The following is a 12,472-nucleotide window of genomic DNA, read 5'->3' on the forward strand; positions in this document are numbered from 1 at the left end:
TGGGGAATGGCCAAATTATGGCATATAGTATGGCATATAAAATATGATAACATCTAAAGTGCTTGCAAATTTTAAAGCAAACTACAAATGCTATTATTACTTCTATGAATGTAATTTAAAAAACATACTACTGGGCTGTAAGAAATAAAGAGGTGGTTTTAGGAAAACCTGGGAAGATGTGCATGAATTCAGAGAAAAGTGAGCAGAACCAGAGCAATTTACAGAAGGAACAATTTTGAAAGACAATAATTCTGATCAACAAAATGACCAACTACGATTCCAGAGCAGGAATGATGAATGGTTCCCGTCCCACCGTTCCAGGCCATATATCCCACTATTCAGGAGACAAGGTGTTGGAATGGGGTCAATATGGGGATCCAGTTTGGCGTGGATATGCTGAATTACAAAGGTTAGGGTTTTCTTTCTTAGAGAGGTGGGATGGGAAAAAAAATCAGAAACAAAAAACATGAAGAGCTGAAAAAAAACAAAGTACCCTGTCTCTCTAAGCTTTCCAGGTTGAACACCCATTCTTTCCTTAGGGATCCAAGGCTCCTGGGCAGTCACCTTGCCCAATCCTCTCCTCTTACATAAGGAGAAACTGAGGCCCACGGCTGAGACGGACAAGCCTGTCCCACTGAGTGGCTTTTAGGTCCCCCTTTGAGGAAGGCTCTAGACTGGTCAGGGGAGGGGGGTGCCCGTGAACACGCGGGGTCCCGGATATGCTGTGGAATCGATATCCAAGATACAGTCAAGTACACACACACATAAATGCACATGCGCACATATACCTCCGGTCCCCCAGAGCAGAACCTGGTCAGTCACCGCAATGCCGTGTGCAGAGGGGTCAGGGGTGTTAACTCCATTCCGCACCCATACCCTCCCCCCAAGTGGCTTGGTCCTCAGTCTCTAGAAATTAGGATTCAAACCCTTCCTCCTCTCCCTCCTCTGACAGCTATGGTCAGGATCGGGATTCGAATCCCGGACCACGTGGGTTCCAGTCTCGCGCCTCTTACCCGGGGTTGGGCGCTTCTCTTGGGTCCCTGCGGACCTCGACCCCCTCCCCCTCCACTCTCCCCCCCCCCCCCACGGAGAGGGGGAGGAGAGAGGGCGGAGTCTCAAGCAGCTTGCCCAGGGATCAAATTGAAGGCCATCATCCATCCCTCCCTCTGTCAGTATGTCCATCAGTCAGTTCCGCCAAGAAGGAGACCGACCGTGGCCGACCCTCTACCCTGTTACCAGTCCCCTAGGTAGCGAGTAGCGGCCTCCGCCCTCCCGGCCGTGAGCTGCTGGAGCCCGGCCCCGCCCCTTCCATCCGCTTGGGCTCCGACCCCGCCCCCCCGCGCCAGTTGCCAGGGAGCGGTTGCCATAGAGCTGAGCAGTTGTCCGCGTGCGCAGGCGGAAGTTCCCGGATCGAGGCGCCGCCATCTTTGCTGCCCGGACGCCGAGCGAGAGGCTGACAAGAGAGTCGGAGCCGCCATCCGCTGCCATCCGTCGCGCAGACCCTGCCGGAGCCGCCGCCGCTATGGACGATCGGGAGGATCTGGTGTATCAGGCGAAACTGGCCGAGCAGGCCGAGCGATACGACGGTGAGCTGGGGAAAAGCGGCCAGCCGGGATTCCCGGCCCCGTCGCCGCCGCGGCCGCCGCCGCCGCCCACAGAGGCCAGGATCAGGAGACAAAATGGCGGCGGCGGCGGCGGCGTCTCGCAGCCCGGCCCGGGGAAGGCGGGCTCGGGGCGCGCGGTCGGGCCTGGGGGTGGGGGGGCTTTGGGTCTTCGAGGCTCCACGCCGCCGCCGCCCCCCCTCAGAGGCCTCGCGTGGGCAGGAGCTAGGGCTCCGCGGCGGCGGAGGGAGCTGGTTGTAAAATGGCGGCCGGGGGAGGGCGAGTCCCCGGGCGGGGGAGGGGGGGTGGCGGCGGCGGGAGCCGATGCCCGGCTCCCTCCTCCCGCCCCTCCTCCCTCGCCTCCCGGGCTGCCCGGCCATTCGGCCAGCTCCGGGCCCCCGCCCCGCCCCGCCGCGTGCCCCGGGGAAGATGGCGGATGGGGGGGCGGTGGCGGCTCCCCCGGGGCCCGAGGCGGGGCGGCGGCCGCACAAAGGCCTCGCCGGGACCGTGCGGTTTCTCGAGCTCTGCGGGCAGCGTGGCCGGGCCGGGGGCGCGCGGACACGGGGGCCGCCCTTTAATTAACTCCCCCTCTGTCCGGGCAGGGGCTGGGCCGCGAGACCTCATTGGGGCCCCGAGGCGCTGGCTCCGGTCTTGGGCCCCCGTCCATCTTTGTGGACTGACGGCCCAGTTAAGGGCTGGGCCTAGCCCGGGATCGGACCTTGGGCCGCTCAAACGGCGACGGAAAGAAATGGATCTGCCCTTGTCTCTCTCCCCAAGGAGGAGCGTTTTCATATTGAAAAGGGCCCATAGAGCGGCCCTGGGAACCGGTCGCTCGTACCGCGCCCTCCCTCCCTCTCTCCCTCCTTTCAGCCCTCCCCTCAGCTCCCCCTCCCCAGAGCTCCCCCTCTCTGAGTCTCTCCCCTCCTCCACCCCCCCCCCCATCTCCAGGCCCCGCGGACGAGCCCATCACCTCCCTTTTCTTCTCCCTCCCGGAGCCCCGCCTCCCTCCTCCCCTCCCCCTCCCGCGAGTTCCTTTCCCCTCCCCCTCCCAGGTTAAAACTGCCCTTTTCTGGGGAGGAGGGGCTGGAACTTGGAAGATTTCTCCTCACCTTGGTCGTTTGTCTGCTGCCTCGTTGAGCCCGGGAATTGGAAACGGTTCAGCAGATTCCTCGGTTCCACGAAAGAAAGTTTGGCCCCGAGGACACATTTCATGTCTGGGTTGGGGTTTGGAGACATGAGAAAGACCGCCCTGGGCAGCGGGCTCCATTCTAGAAACTCGCAAAGTCTGTGCCAAAAAGCCCCCCACTTGCGAATTTTAAAATGTTTATTTGCTAGGAGAGGGGATCGTACCTCTGGAATACATGGCGTCATTTAAGTCCACGAAAAGGAAGGCATAGTCAGTTGTTGAACATTAATTAAGCACCTACTCTGTGCCCGGGCTGTGCTAAGTGCTAGATTGCTGCTGATCCTCCCACACTTAATCATTCTTAGATCTCACATAAATTCTCACTCTGTTCCTTCTCTTTTGAAGAAAAGGAAATTACTAATTGATATGCTTAAACAAGCTCATCTTGGGGAAGGAGGAACTTGCTTCCAAGCCCCTTTTTAGTTCTAGGAATTTTTAAAATCCAGTTCAAGGTCGGAATGGGCAAAAAAGATGTTGCAAATAAGTGACAGTTACCTGTTTAAGCCTTTTTTAAAAAAATTAAGTCTACCTCTTGTCAGTCACATTGTTGCAGTGCTGTACCCAGCGCATCCAAAATGGTTAAGGGGGAAAAACAATCATAAAAGGATGAGGTTTTGACCTTCGTGGATCAGTGTGTTCCCAAATTATAGATTTTGTTTTTGTTATTTGTATTTGTCCCAGGTTCAATAAAAATAGCTATTCTGAGAGGTAGAGGGGAGAGACTATCTTAATTGAGGATATGTGTGTCTCCCAACAAAATGGATGGATCCCAAGGCTCTTGGTTGCTAAGCAAATAAAATTTCCTTCTCTATACTTGGGATGAATGGGATGAACCTAGTTCTTCCATCTGCCCATCTGAAGACTTAGATCTGGTGCTCCTCCCTGTTTTCTCCTTACTCTCCCGTCTCTGCAATGTCCCTGCCAATGTATTTGAATTTCTTCGTTGAAACTCAAGTGCCTATTTATTTTTTCATTTATTTATTTATTTTTGGCTGTTTCATTCTTCAGGTTAGAGATAAAATAGAACTAACTCCTTCTGGGAAACAGGGCAATTTTTGACTGCAGATAGGAAGCAGACTAGCACCACTTCCTGCCTGTTCTCCCTGAAGGTTAAATCAAACATCCTACCACGGGTTTGAGTAAGTCAATATTCAAAGGCTTCCGTGGTAGGTAGTTGTGGTACTAAAAGGGATCATTCTTTGGATCCATTCTTTGTTAAGGAGACAAATTGCAAGGGAATATATTTAGATTGGTGGTTTCATGTGTTCTCTAACTTCAAAAACAGGTTAGAAGACATAAAAAAAAAAAGACTTTTTGAAATCCTAATAATAGACTATTAAACCAATAATACTTTCTGCTTAAGGGATTTTAAAAAACCTCAAGCAAACCCCACTTTCTAAGTTTTCATTTACCTTTTCACCTTTTTTGGACATTGGAAACATTTGTTGGACTTTCGCTTTAAGTGGAAAAAATGCAGTTAGTGCCTCCATGGTTCAGTCCTTTGGCATTTCGACTGGAGGATTAGTTATTGTTTCCTTGTTTTTCTTTTCCCCTCTTTTGCTTAGGTATATTTCTTTATAAACTAGTGATCTATGGGAAGGGTTTGAGGTAGTTCTCTTAGGCCTAAGTATATTTTGCAGAAAATTATTGCCCCAGGGATTATTTTTTCTCTTAACTGGAAGCTCTCCTTTTTTAATAGATCAAAGCCACTTCTAACTTTCCTATAGTATTTAGGGAAGAGCTTTGAATAAAGTATTGATAAGTTTGAACAAAGAAATAAGAAATGGATTCATCTTGTATATTTAAAAGAGGCTGCTATTTTGGGTGGTTAGAAAAATTTTGTAAATCCCTAGTAGCCTTGATGTTAGCATTTCAATTAATAGTAAATTTAACTTTGCTTTGTCTCTAACCTAAAAAATTTTACAGCTCTTTCTATAGTTTGTATTTTGACTTCTAAGCTGTGGATAAAACTTGAGATTTAGTTTTTTAGTATCACTTTCATTTTTTAGATTCTAAGAAAGTTTGAATTCCTTTACAGCATATTCTCTCCTCCACTTGATTTCTGATGAGTGAAAGGAGGATTACTATCAAATCATTTTATTTTCCAGAGCTTTTAGTTGTTGGGACCTTTTATCTCTATATTCAGCTGAAATCCTGAGATCTGCTCACTGCTGGTTCTACTTTTGTCCCCTGGGTCCAAGTCTAATAACTTCAGGCATGTGAGACCCATTCCCTTAGCTAATTATCCCCATTCCCCACCCTTTCACTTAAGGCATGGTTTCCAGTGGGATCACCATGTAACCAGACCTCTGGATTTGGAGTAAAAATTAACAGGCACAAATCTCACCTCTTATGTTTTTAGGTTGTGTGACCCTGGATAAGTCATCTTAACTTTTCTGGGCTTTAGTTTCTTCATCTGTAAAATGACTTTAAGGTCACTTTGAGGACTAAATTTGTGATGCTCTCTTTTGTACCCCAATTTGTCAAACTGCCCTTCCTCAAATCTAATAATCAGTATGCTGCTTACTAAAATTATGGATCATTTTTCACTGTTCTGCTTACTAAGTATGACTTTGGATAAATCATTTAATCAGCTTACTTGCATTATGAGATGAAGATCCTAGATTATCTAAGGTTCCTTCTCACTCTAAATCCTAATATCCCATTAGCTTACACGATAGCAAGCAAGTGGAGGGCAAATTCTTACTACTCAGTACTTAGGCATGCGTAAGTTTAATTTTTGTTTAAGAAGTGGCTCACTTTGTGTTATCTTATAGGGAAGACTACAGTCATATCTGTTAATTAGAACTATTACAATATATATTCTATTTGTAACTTGGTTATCCCACACAAAAGCATGACAAATTGTAAGAAGTTCAATGAGTTCAATGTCTTCAGTTATCAGTGCTTTCCTTGGAATCTCTGTAAAAAAAAGAGCTTCATTTTGAAAGGATTGTTGTTGAATCTTACAATAGTTAAAACAACAAATATATAACCTTAAGTGTTGGACACGAATTAAATTTGTGAATTTTCACATCGTGAAAGAATGAAGTCAAAAATGAGTGTGGGGGATGTTTAATGACTGAAGTGGTATGAAACATTTGCATTTATGTGTTACATTGAGCTGTATTTGTTTCTTTAAGATGCTGTGATTAAAAATTTGATTTTATAATTCAGTTGACATTGTATTACAGAGTAGATCAGATATTTTCCCCTTTTCCAGAAGGGTAAAAATTTTACATTATAGCAGTGCCATTTGTGATTTAAGATTGAATATCTAACCTTAGATGCTACAAATTTAGTCACAACTAGGGATTTATTTAGATAAAACCTCAGGGAACCAACATAGACATACTGCAGATTCTGCCATCAACATCCCTTAAACCCTAGTAATCTGTTACACGAGATATAGTAAAGGAATGTTATTGGGAGGCAGTTTTCACAGTTGGTTTTACTATGCATTTGAATAAGGCACTTCCCTATTCTGCTTCTGTTTCCTTTTGTAGAGTGGAGATACATACTGCCTTTCTGGTGAGTAAGGATGGGATGTTAATTAGATGTCTTCAGGAAAAGCTGGCACAGGAGTAGGAAAGCATTCTTTGTCTCAGCTGTGTTCAGAATGTTCTACCTACAGGTGATTGTCTGAAATGTCTTGGAAAGGAGTTCATTTAAAAAGGAACAGCTAACATAAAGAAGAGAACAGGAGAATAAAAAAACGAAAGAATGATTCCTTTGGATTATTTTTAAATGCGGAGCTGTCTCTCCATTTGATTAATGACTTATCCTTTTCCCCCTTCGTGTACGTGTACATTTTCCTCAGCTGGTACAGCTTCACTCAGCAGTTGCCAAGGCAGTCTATAATCAGATTCGAAATCTGCCTTAAATTAACTTCATTTATATACCTTCTGAACCTCCTCCTAGAGTTTTAAGACTAGTCCTGATCACTTGTGGCAGCTCTACTGCCTTTGTGAATGTTGTGGAGATGCACCCAAATGGACAGTGTTTATTAGTTAGCCAGAAGCAAGTTAGGTTTTCTATATTTTATTTCCTGTGGCCACTCGTGTTATTTAAGTTATTTCAGGTAATAAGTCTGAACTTGTTTTCTCCAAGGTCACTTTGAGGTTAGCAAGTGCTGGTTTCAGTGTGAGATGATCCCTTACACAACCAAAGGATGACAAACTGCTGTTACACTGGCTAATGGTAGTAGTGTGGGGTTTCTCAGCTTGCTTGTGTCCATGTTGAACTGGCAGAAGTTCAGATACCTCTTCTCCCAGTTTGTTAGTTCTGTTACCGGCTGCCTTCCCAGTGAGTGTCAGATTCGGTTATTACTAGATATTGATATTTCCATTTGTCTGTTGAAGCAGGCTCTAGTTAAGTCTAGCTCTGCTATTACTAGATATATTACTCCTTCCACTTGAGGTCCTTCTCTTTGGGGGTTGTTATTTATATATTCAGCCAGAATTTATATCACTGGTGTACTACAAAGAACTCCTCAGCTAAGAAACCAACGTGTGCATATCTTTTTTTTTAACTCCTCCCCTTCCCTAATGACCTCAAATACATTGTTTGGGAAAGTTGTTATACTTTATAATATATATGATAATATATATAATCATGAAAAAAGTTTATTTGATGCTGATGATATCCCAGAAAAAATAAGTTATTAGGATTGGTCTAGATCCTGTTTGGTGTTGTGTCAGGAAATGGCCTGTTCCTTTTTATCAGGTGCCTTAATTAGCAACTGGAGTCTAATGGTTGTGTGATTTTCAGTGGTGCTATGGCAATAAAGAAATAACCGATTCTTTACCATTACTAACCAAAAGTGACCTGAAAAACTTGAAGAATTTCACCTCTTTTTTTGGAATTTGTACTTCGAATTTAAAATTTGGCAATGTAATCCCTTAAATCATGTAGCATGTAGGTGGCTTTATAGGTAGTCCCTTACTAGTCTGATACTAGTTTGTTTCCCAGGGATTATATAGTTGGTAGCATGGCTAATGGAAAACTTAATTTCAAAATTAATTTTGGATAAAATGATGCCTTAGTCTGTAAAGTTAATATGGAAAAGTCACTGGAGAATCTCATTCTTGAATGGCACATGGTGGTGTCACATGGTTAATTTGGTGAAGCACCCGGTTGTCACACATTTCTTTGCTTATCACGTGTCAAACCCATGATAGCTTCAGATAAAAGGAAACTACGGTCCTTACCTTTATATGGGGGAGAGGGGTTACAACTTGTACTGTTAAGTACTGAGCTTACATTGTATAAAATAAGTTTTTTGAGCTTGAGGGCACAATTAGCACAACACAATCAGCAAAAGGCTTTTTGAAAGAAGGTGCCACCAGAACTGAGACTTGAAAGGACTCACAGTTTCCAAGAGTTGAAAATAAGGAAGAGCATTCCAGGCGTGGCAGTTATTGCACAAGTGTGCAAAGTCTTGGAGGCTGGAAATGGAAGGGCATGTATTCGAATTATCTGCTAGGCCAGATTGACTAGAACTGAGAATACCAGCACTAGGGAGGCCTTCACATTTGGCTAAATATACTAGCTATGAACTACTAGTATTCAAAGAATTAGGATAAAATACAGCTCAAACTCTGAAGAACATAACTTACTGTTCAGAAGGTGTTTTAAGTGGTTTGCCAGTGCTTTAGGGCATGATTAAGAACACTGAAGATGATCTTTGTCTTGTAGGTGTTTTGAAGACTTGCTTGTTAAGGGATCCACTCAGAAGTTTATTGGGTTTGTAATAAAAATTATTGGCTTTTTTACTGCTTAGCACTAAATATGCAGTGGATTATTGTGAAGTTTTATTACTGTTTTATGTTATTTGTACAATCAAAAGGCACATATTTAGTATCTACTATATGCTTAATCTTAGGAATACCAAGGCAAAAATGACCTGGACATCATAATGATGGTTTTCGTAAAAATTTACTTCAGTTTAGATTTTACAGAAATTGTTATAAATCTAGCTATTTTTATTTGTAAAAATGAAGTGAGTAATTTTAATTAATACAAGTTTAAGATTACTCTTTTAGACAAAGATAAAATGGGGAAAGATATGCTTCTATTTCAGGGGAAGTTAGATTTCTGAAGTTAAATTGCCCTCTAATCTAATCCAAAACCATTTCCAAGTTTTCTCCCCTTTTGGCCTTTTTTATCCTATATGTCTTCTCCATTTTACTTACTACTTTAAAATAAAATGGAGTAGGCTTTTAGCTCTTTCAGTATTTTCTTTTGGACTAACCAAACTTTTTTTTTCTTTCAGGCTTTCTTGCTTTATTGAGTGCATTTCACTGACACCTTGAATGTTTCAGTCAAACCACAACTATCAGGAACTCACCATAGATAATCTGTTTACCCTTTTGAGTAGCAGCACTTTGGATCATTTTAACTATGTGGAATGGCATTCTGCTTTCTTAAACAGAATACTGACTCTTTGATGGCATACATCACTTGATACAGGGTAATAGACTTATTGAATTGTGTTGGCTTTTTCTAGGTTTTCTATCATATGCCAACTACACCTTATTTGCATATAGCTTTTGCTTTGCTTCTAATTGCTCTATGTTGGCCTGCAACCTATTAGTTGAAGTTGTACGACGATGGGCAAGTCATTAACCTTCTCCTTGGGGGGAAGTAAAGGACAATTGACTCTGTCTGAGGGCTTTAGCATATAAGTATAATATCATATGAGTTTAGGGCATGGAACAGGTTTTTTTTTTTTTTTGATCCTGAATCACTTTGGCAGACCATCTGTTGAAGTTTTAAAGCTACTTCTCAGAATGTTTTTAAAAGGAAAAAACAAAATATATAGGTTTGCAAAAGAACCAATTATATGGAAATTTAATGTTCAAATTCTGGGGGAAAAAGCAAGTCATTGGGGGATTCTTGGCATTTACTAATATCTGCTTTTTTTGTTGAAAGGGATTTTTTGCTTTTGCTTTCTTGTGCATGTGAGGAAGCCTTTAATTTTTGTGTGAGATGTTGTTTTTTAAAATAAATTTTATTGAGACCTAAATTTCTCTTTTCAACTCCTCTTGACCAATCATTTTCTCATTTCATGGAAATCAATTTTGTTTATAAGTCTCTGTTACTTCAAAAACTATCACTTCAGATATTTCGGCGAAGGGCATTTTCCCTAGCCTTGACCTCTTATGTGAGGGTATACTCTCCAGTAGGCTTTGGTTACTATTTTGTTTAAAGCTACTAAGGAAGAAGCTCTCCTTCCTCAGCACTTAAAAAAAAAATTCATTGCTTGTCACCATTCCTTTGCCTAGTCTTTTGCCTTGTTCCAGGCATGTATTGCCTTCTAAACCCTGCTTCCCAGCATCCCTGGCTTCCTTTAGAATTTTACTCAGATGTCACTTCTTAGATAAGGGTTCCTGATTTTTCTTTGCATATGCTGGTTTCTCATGCTTTATTAGTTAGTAGGAAAAGTCTTATTTACTTATTTTCTTAAGGACTGATTTTTAAAGAGAAGGAGGCAGGGATAAAGATATATTTAACATTCTTTGCAGTTGGGAGGAAATTTATTTGTAACCCTCGTGTGTGTGTCTGTGTGTGTGTGTGTGTGTGTACGTACACTAAAAGAATCCTCCCTCTCCCAATTTGCAATATGCTTATTTTATTCAAATCTCCCCTTATAAAATGTAAGATTCTTGAAGGTAAGAGCTTGTGGTTTGTGGTGTTGCACTTCATCAAAGACTGGAAAAGATGAGAGCATTGTCCATTATTCAGAACTTATTCGAGCATGTCTTTGGTTTTCCTCAAGCCTTCAAAATCAGATCAGGGGTCTTGCTCAGATTGTTTATTCTGGCATTTCTCCTGGACTTGTTAGGCAGCGAGCATCTCATTAACTGTTCCTTAACCCTTTTTGAAGCCTCACTGGCTCTCAGGTAGATGACCTTCAAGGTGAAAGAAAAGACTGGCAAGAATCTTGTAAGCAATGACTGAGAGATCCCTTGCTCTGAGATCATCACAGGACAACCTATTTTCTTTTCCTTTATAGAGATAGACAGTGGAAACATCCTGACCTCTTGCCATATAACCCAGAAAATTTCAGTCAATGTAGTGATGTTATTTTGATCCTCTTTGAGAATGAAAGAGAGCAACTAATCAATCAACCATCAGTGCCATGTAGAGCAAAATGCTTTTTAAAATTGGTGATAAGTGCCCTAAAATTGAGCAGCTAGATGGTGGAGTGGAGAGTTCTGGTACTAGAGTTAAGAATACCTGAGTTCAGATCTAGCCTTAAAATACTTAATGTCAGTATGTGACCTTGGGCAAGTCATGTAACCCTGGTTGCCTCAAGGGAAATGGCAAACTGCTCCTGTATCTTTGCCAAGAAAATTTCAAATTGATCACAAAGAGTTGGACAAACAGCTGAACAACAAAGCCCAAAAGCCTTTTTAAGAAAAGAAAGTATATCAAAAAGGATATATTTTATTTTCATTGGCTCAAAATGTGGACATTTTATAGGCATGCATTTAGTCCAGGCATTGACCTTAGTGCTATAGTTCCATTATAGAGCATAAGAATAAATTCAGAGATTCCATGAGTCCTTATAGATTTTCCAGCTAACATTTGAAATAGTTTGTTCATATGAGCACAATTAAGAGTCCCTTAAATCCCATAACTTAAATTATTTGTTAGTCTTTTCATTTAGTCTCCTATCAGAGATAGTCACAGAATTAAAGGCTGGGAGGGTTTTAAGGATCATTGAATTTCAGCCCCCTTGTTTTTTAAATGAAGAAACAGCAGGCCCAGAGAGAGTATGTGATTGATTCAAGGTCACAGTCAGGACTCACTTTGTTAGTAATACTTGGAAGAGGAGACCTCTTCTTCTTCTATCGATATTCAGTAGAGAAGTAGAGGGTTTGAGATGTGATGGAGCAGTTGGCTGGAAATCTGGATTCTTGGGTTTGCTGATTTCTAAAAATGAAGAGCCTTTGAATATAAGCCTCCTTCCTGTTCTCAGGTTCTGTGGTGAGTTTATGGGGCCATTCACTTTTACCTTTACCAATGTCACTTAGGATCATCTTCACCTGGAGGAAGGCTTAAGGCCTGGCCTTAAGAGTATTGTGTATAGGCCTGAGGGCTTGGAGGGAATCATCTATTCTATTTGAGCTAAGCCAAATCATTTTTGTTGTGGAAACCACTGAGACTTTCCATCTGTATTGTTCCATGCTTTATGTCTCGGATTCCATCTCTGTCTGCCCTGACACTCCAAAAGTCCCTGAGGTGATCGCAAAGCCCTTCATAACATACTAGAGTTCTGGCTCTATCTTCTCCACCTCCAACTCTGCAGAGTAATAATCAAATCAGCACCATTACTGAAGTTACCTATGACTTCACTGCAGAGATAATGGGGGGGAGGGGAACAGGGTCCTCCTCCCTCCTTCATTAAAATATTTGGTCCTTGAAGAGACTTAGCATAGTGTCTACACCTACCTAGTGATCACTTTTTGGGAAGAACACCAAAAGATAATATCGAGAAGCATTATTGCATTTAGGTCTGCCGTAGCTAGCTGTCTTAGTATTTTATTCTATTTGAGTGTAAGCTCCTATAGCCTACTGTCATTGTCTAGGTGATTGATACGGATTTTCATTGTTACATTTCTTGAAATCTCTTCAATACTCATCTCTTGTTACCACCTCGTATCTCCTCTTGGGATGT

At 42.4% G+C, this 12,472-nt stretch overlaps 1 protein-coding gene across 2 annotated transcripts in view; it reads left to right on the forward strand.

Annotated features, from left to right (window-relative positions):
* Positions 1–1,406: 1,406 nt before the first annotated feature.
* The window catches only part of YWHAE (tyrosine 3-monooxygenase/tryptophan 5-monooxygenase activation protein epsilon), a 36,097-nt gene continuing 25,031 nt past the window's right edge, over positions 1,407–12,472 (forward strand). Inside the window, exon 1 of one of the 2 annotated variants that reach the window (XM_051992201.1) lies at positions 1,407–1,586. In XM_051992201.1, coding sequence (XP_051848161.1) covers positions 1,523–1,586 — 64 coding nt within the window. In that variant the 5' untranslated portion in view covers positions 1,407–1,522. The remainder of the gene's footprint in view (positions 1,587–12,472) is intronic. The other variant, XM_051992200.1, reaches the window with a different exon arrangement.

Source organism: Antechinus flavipes, chromosome 4 (genome assembly GCF_016432865.1).
Source record: "Antechinus flavipes isolate AdamAnt ecotype Samford, QLD, Australia chromosome 4, AdamAnt_v2, whole genome shotgun sequence".
Taxonomy (NCBI): Eukaryota; Metazoa; Chordata; class Mammalia; order Dasyuromorphia; family Dasyuridae; genus Antechinus; species Antechinus flavipes.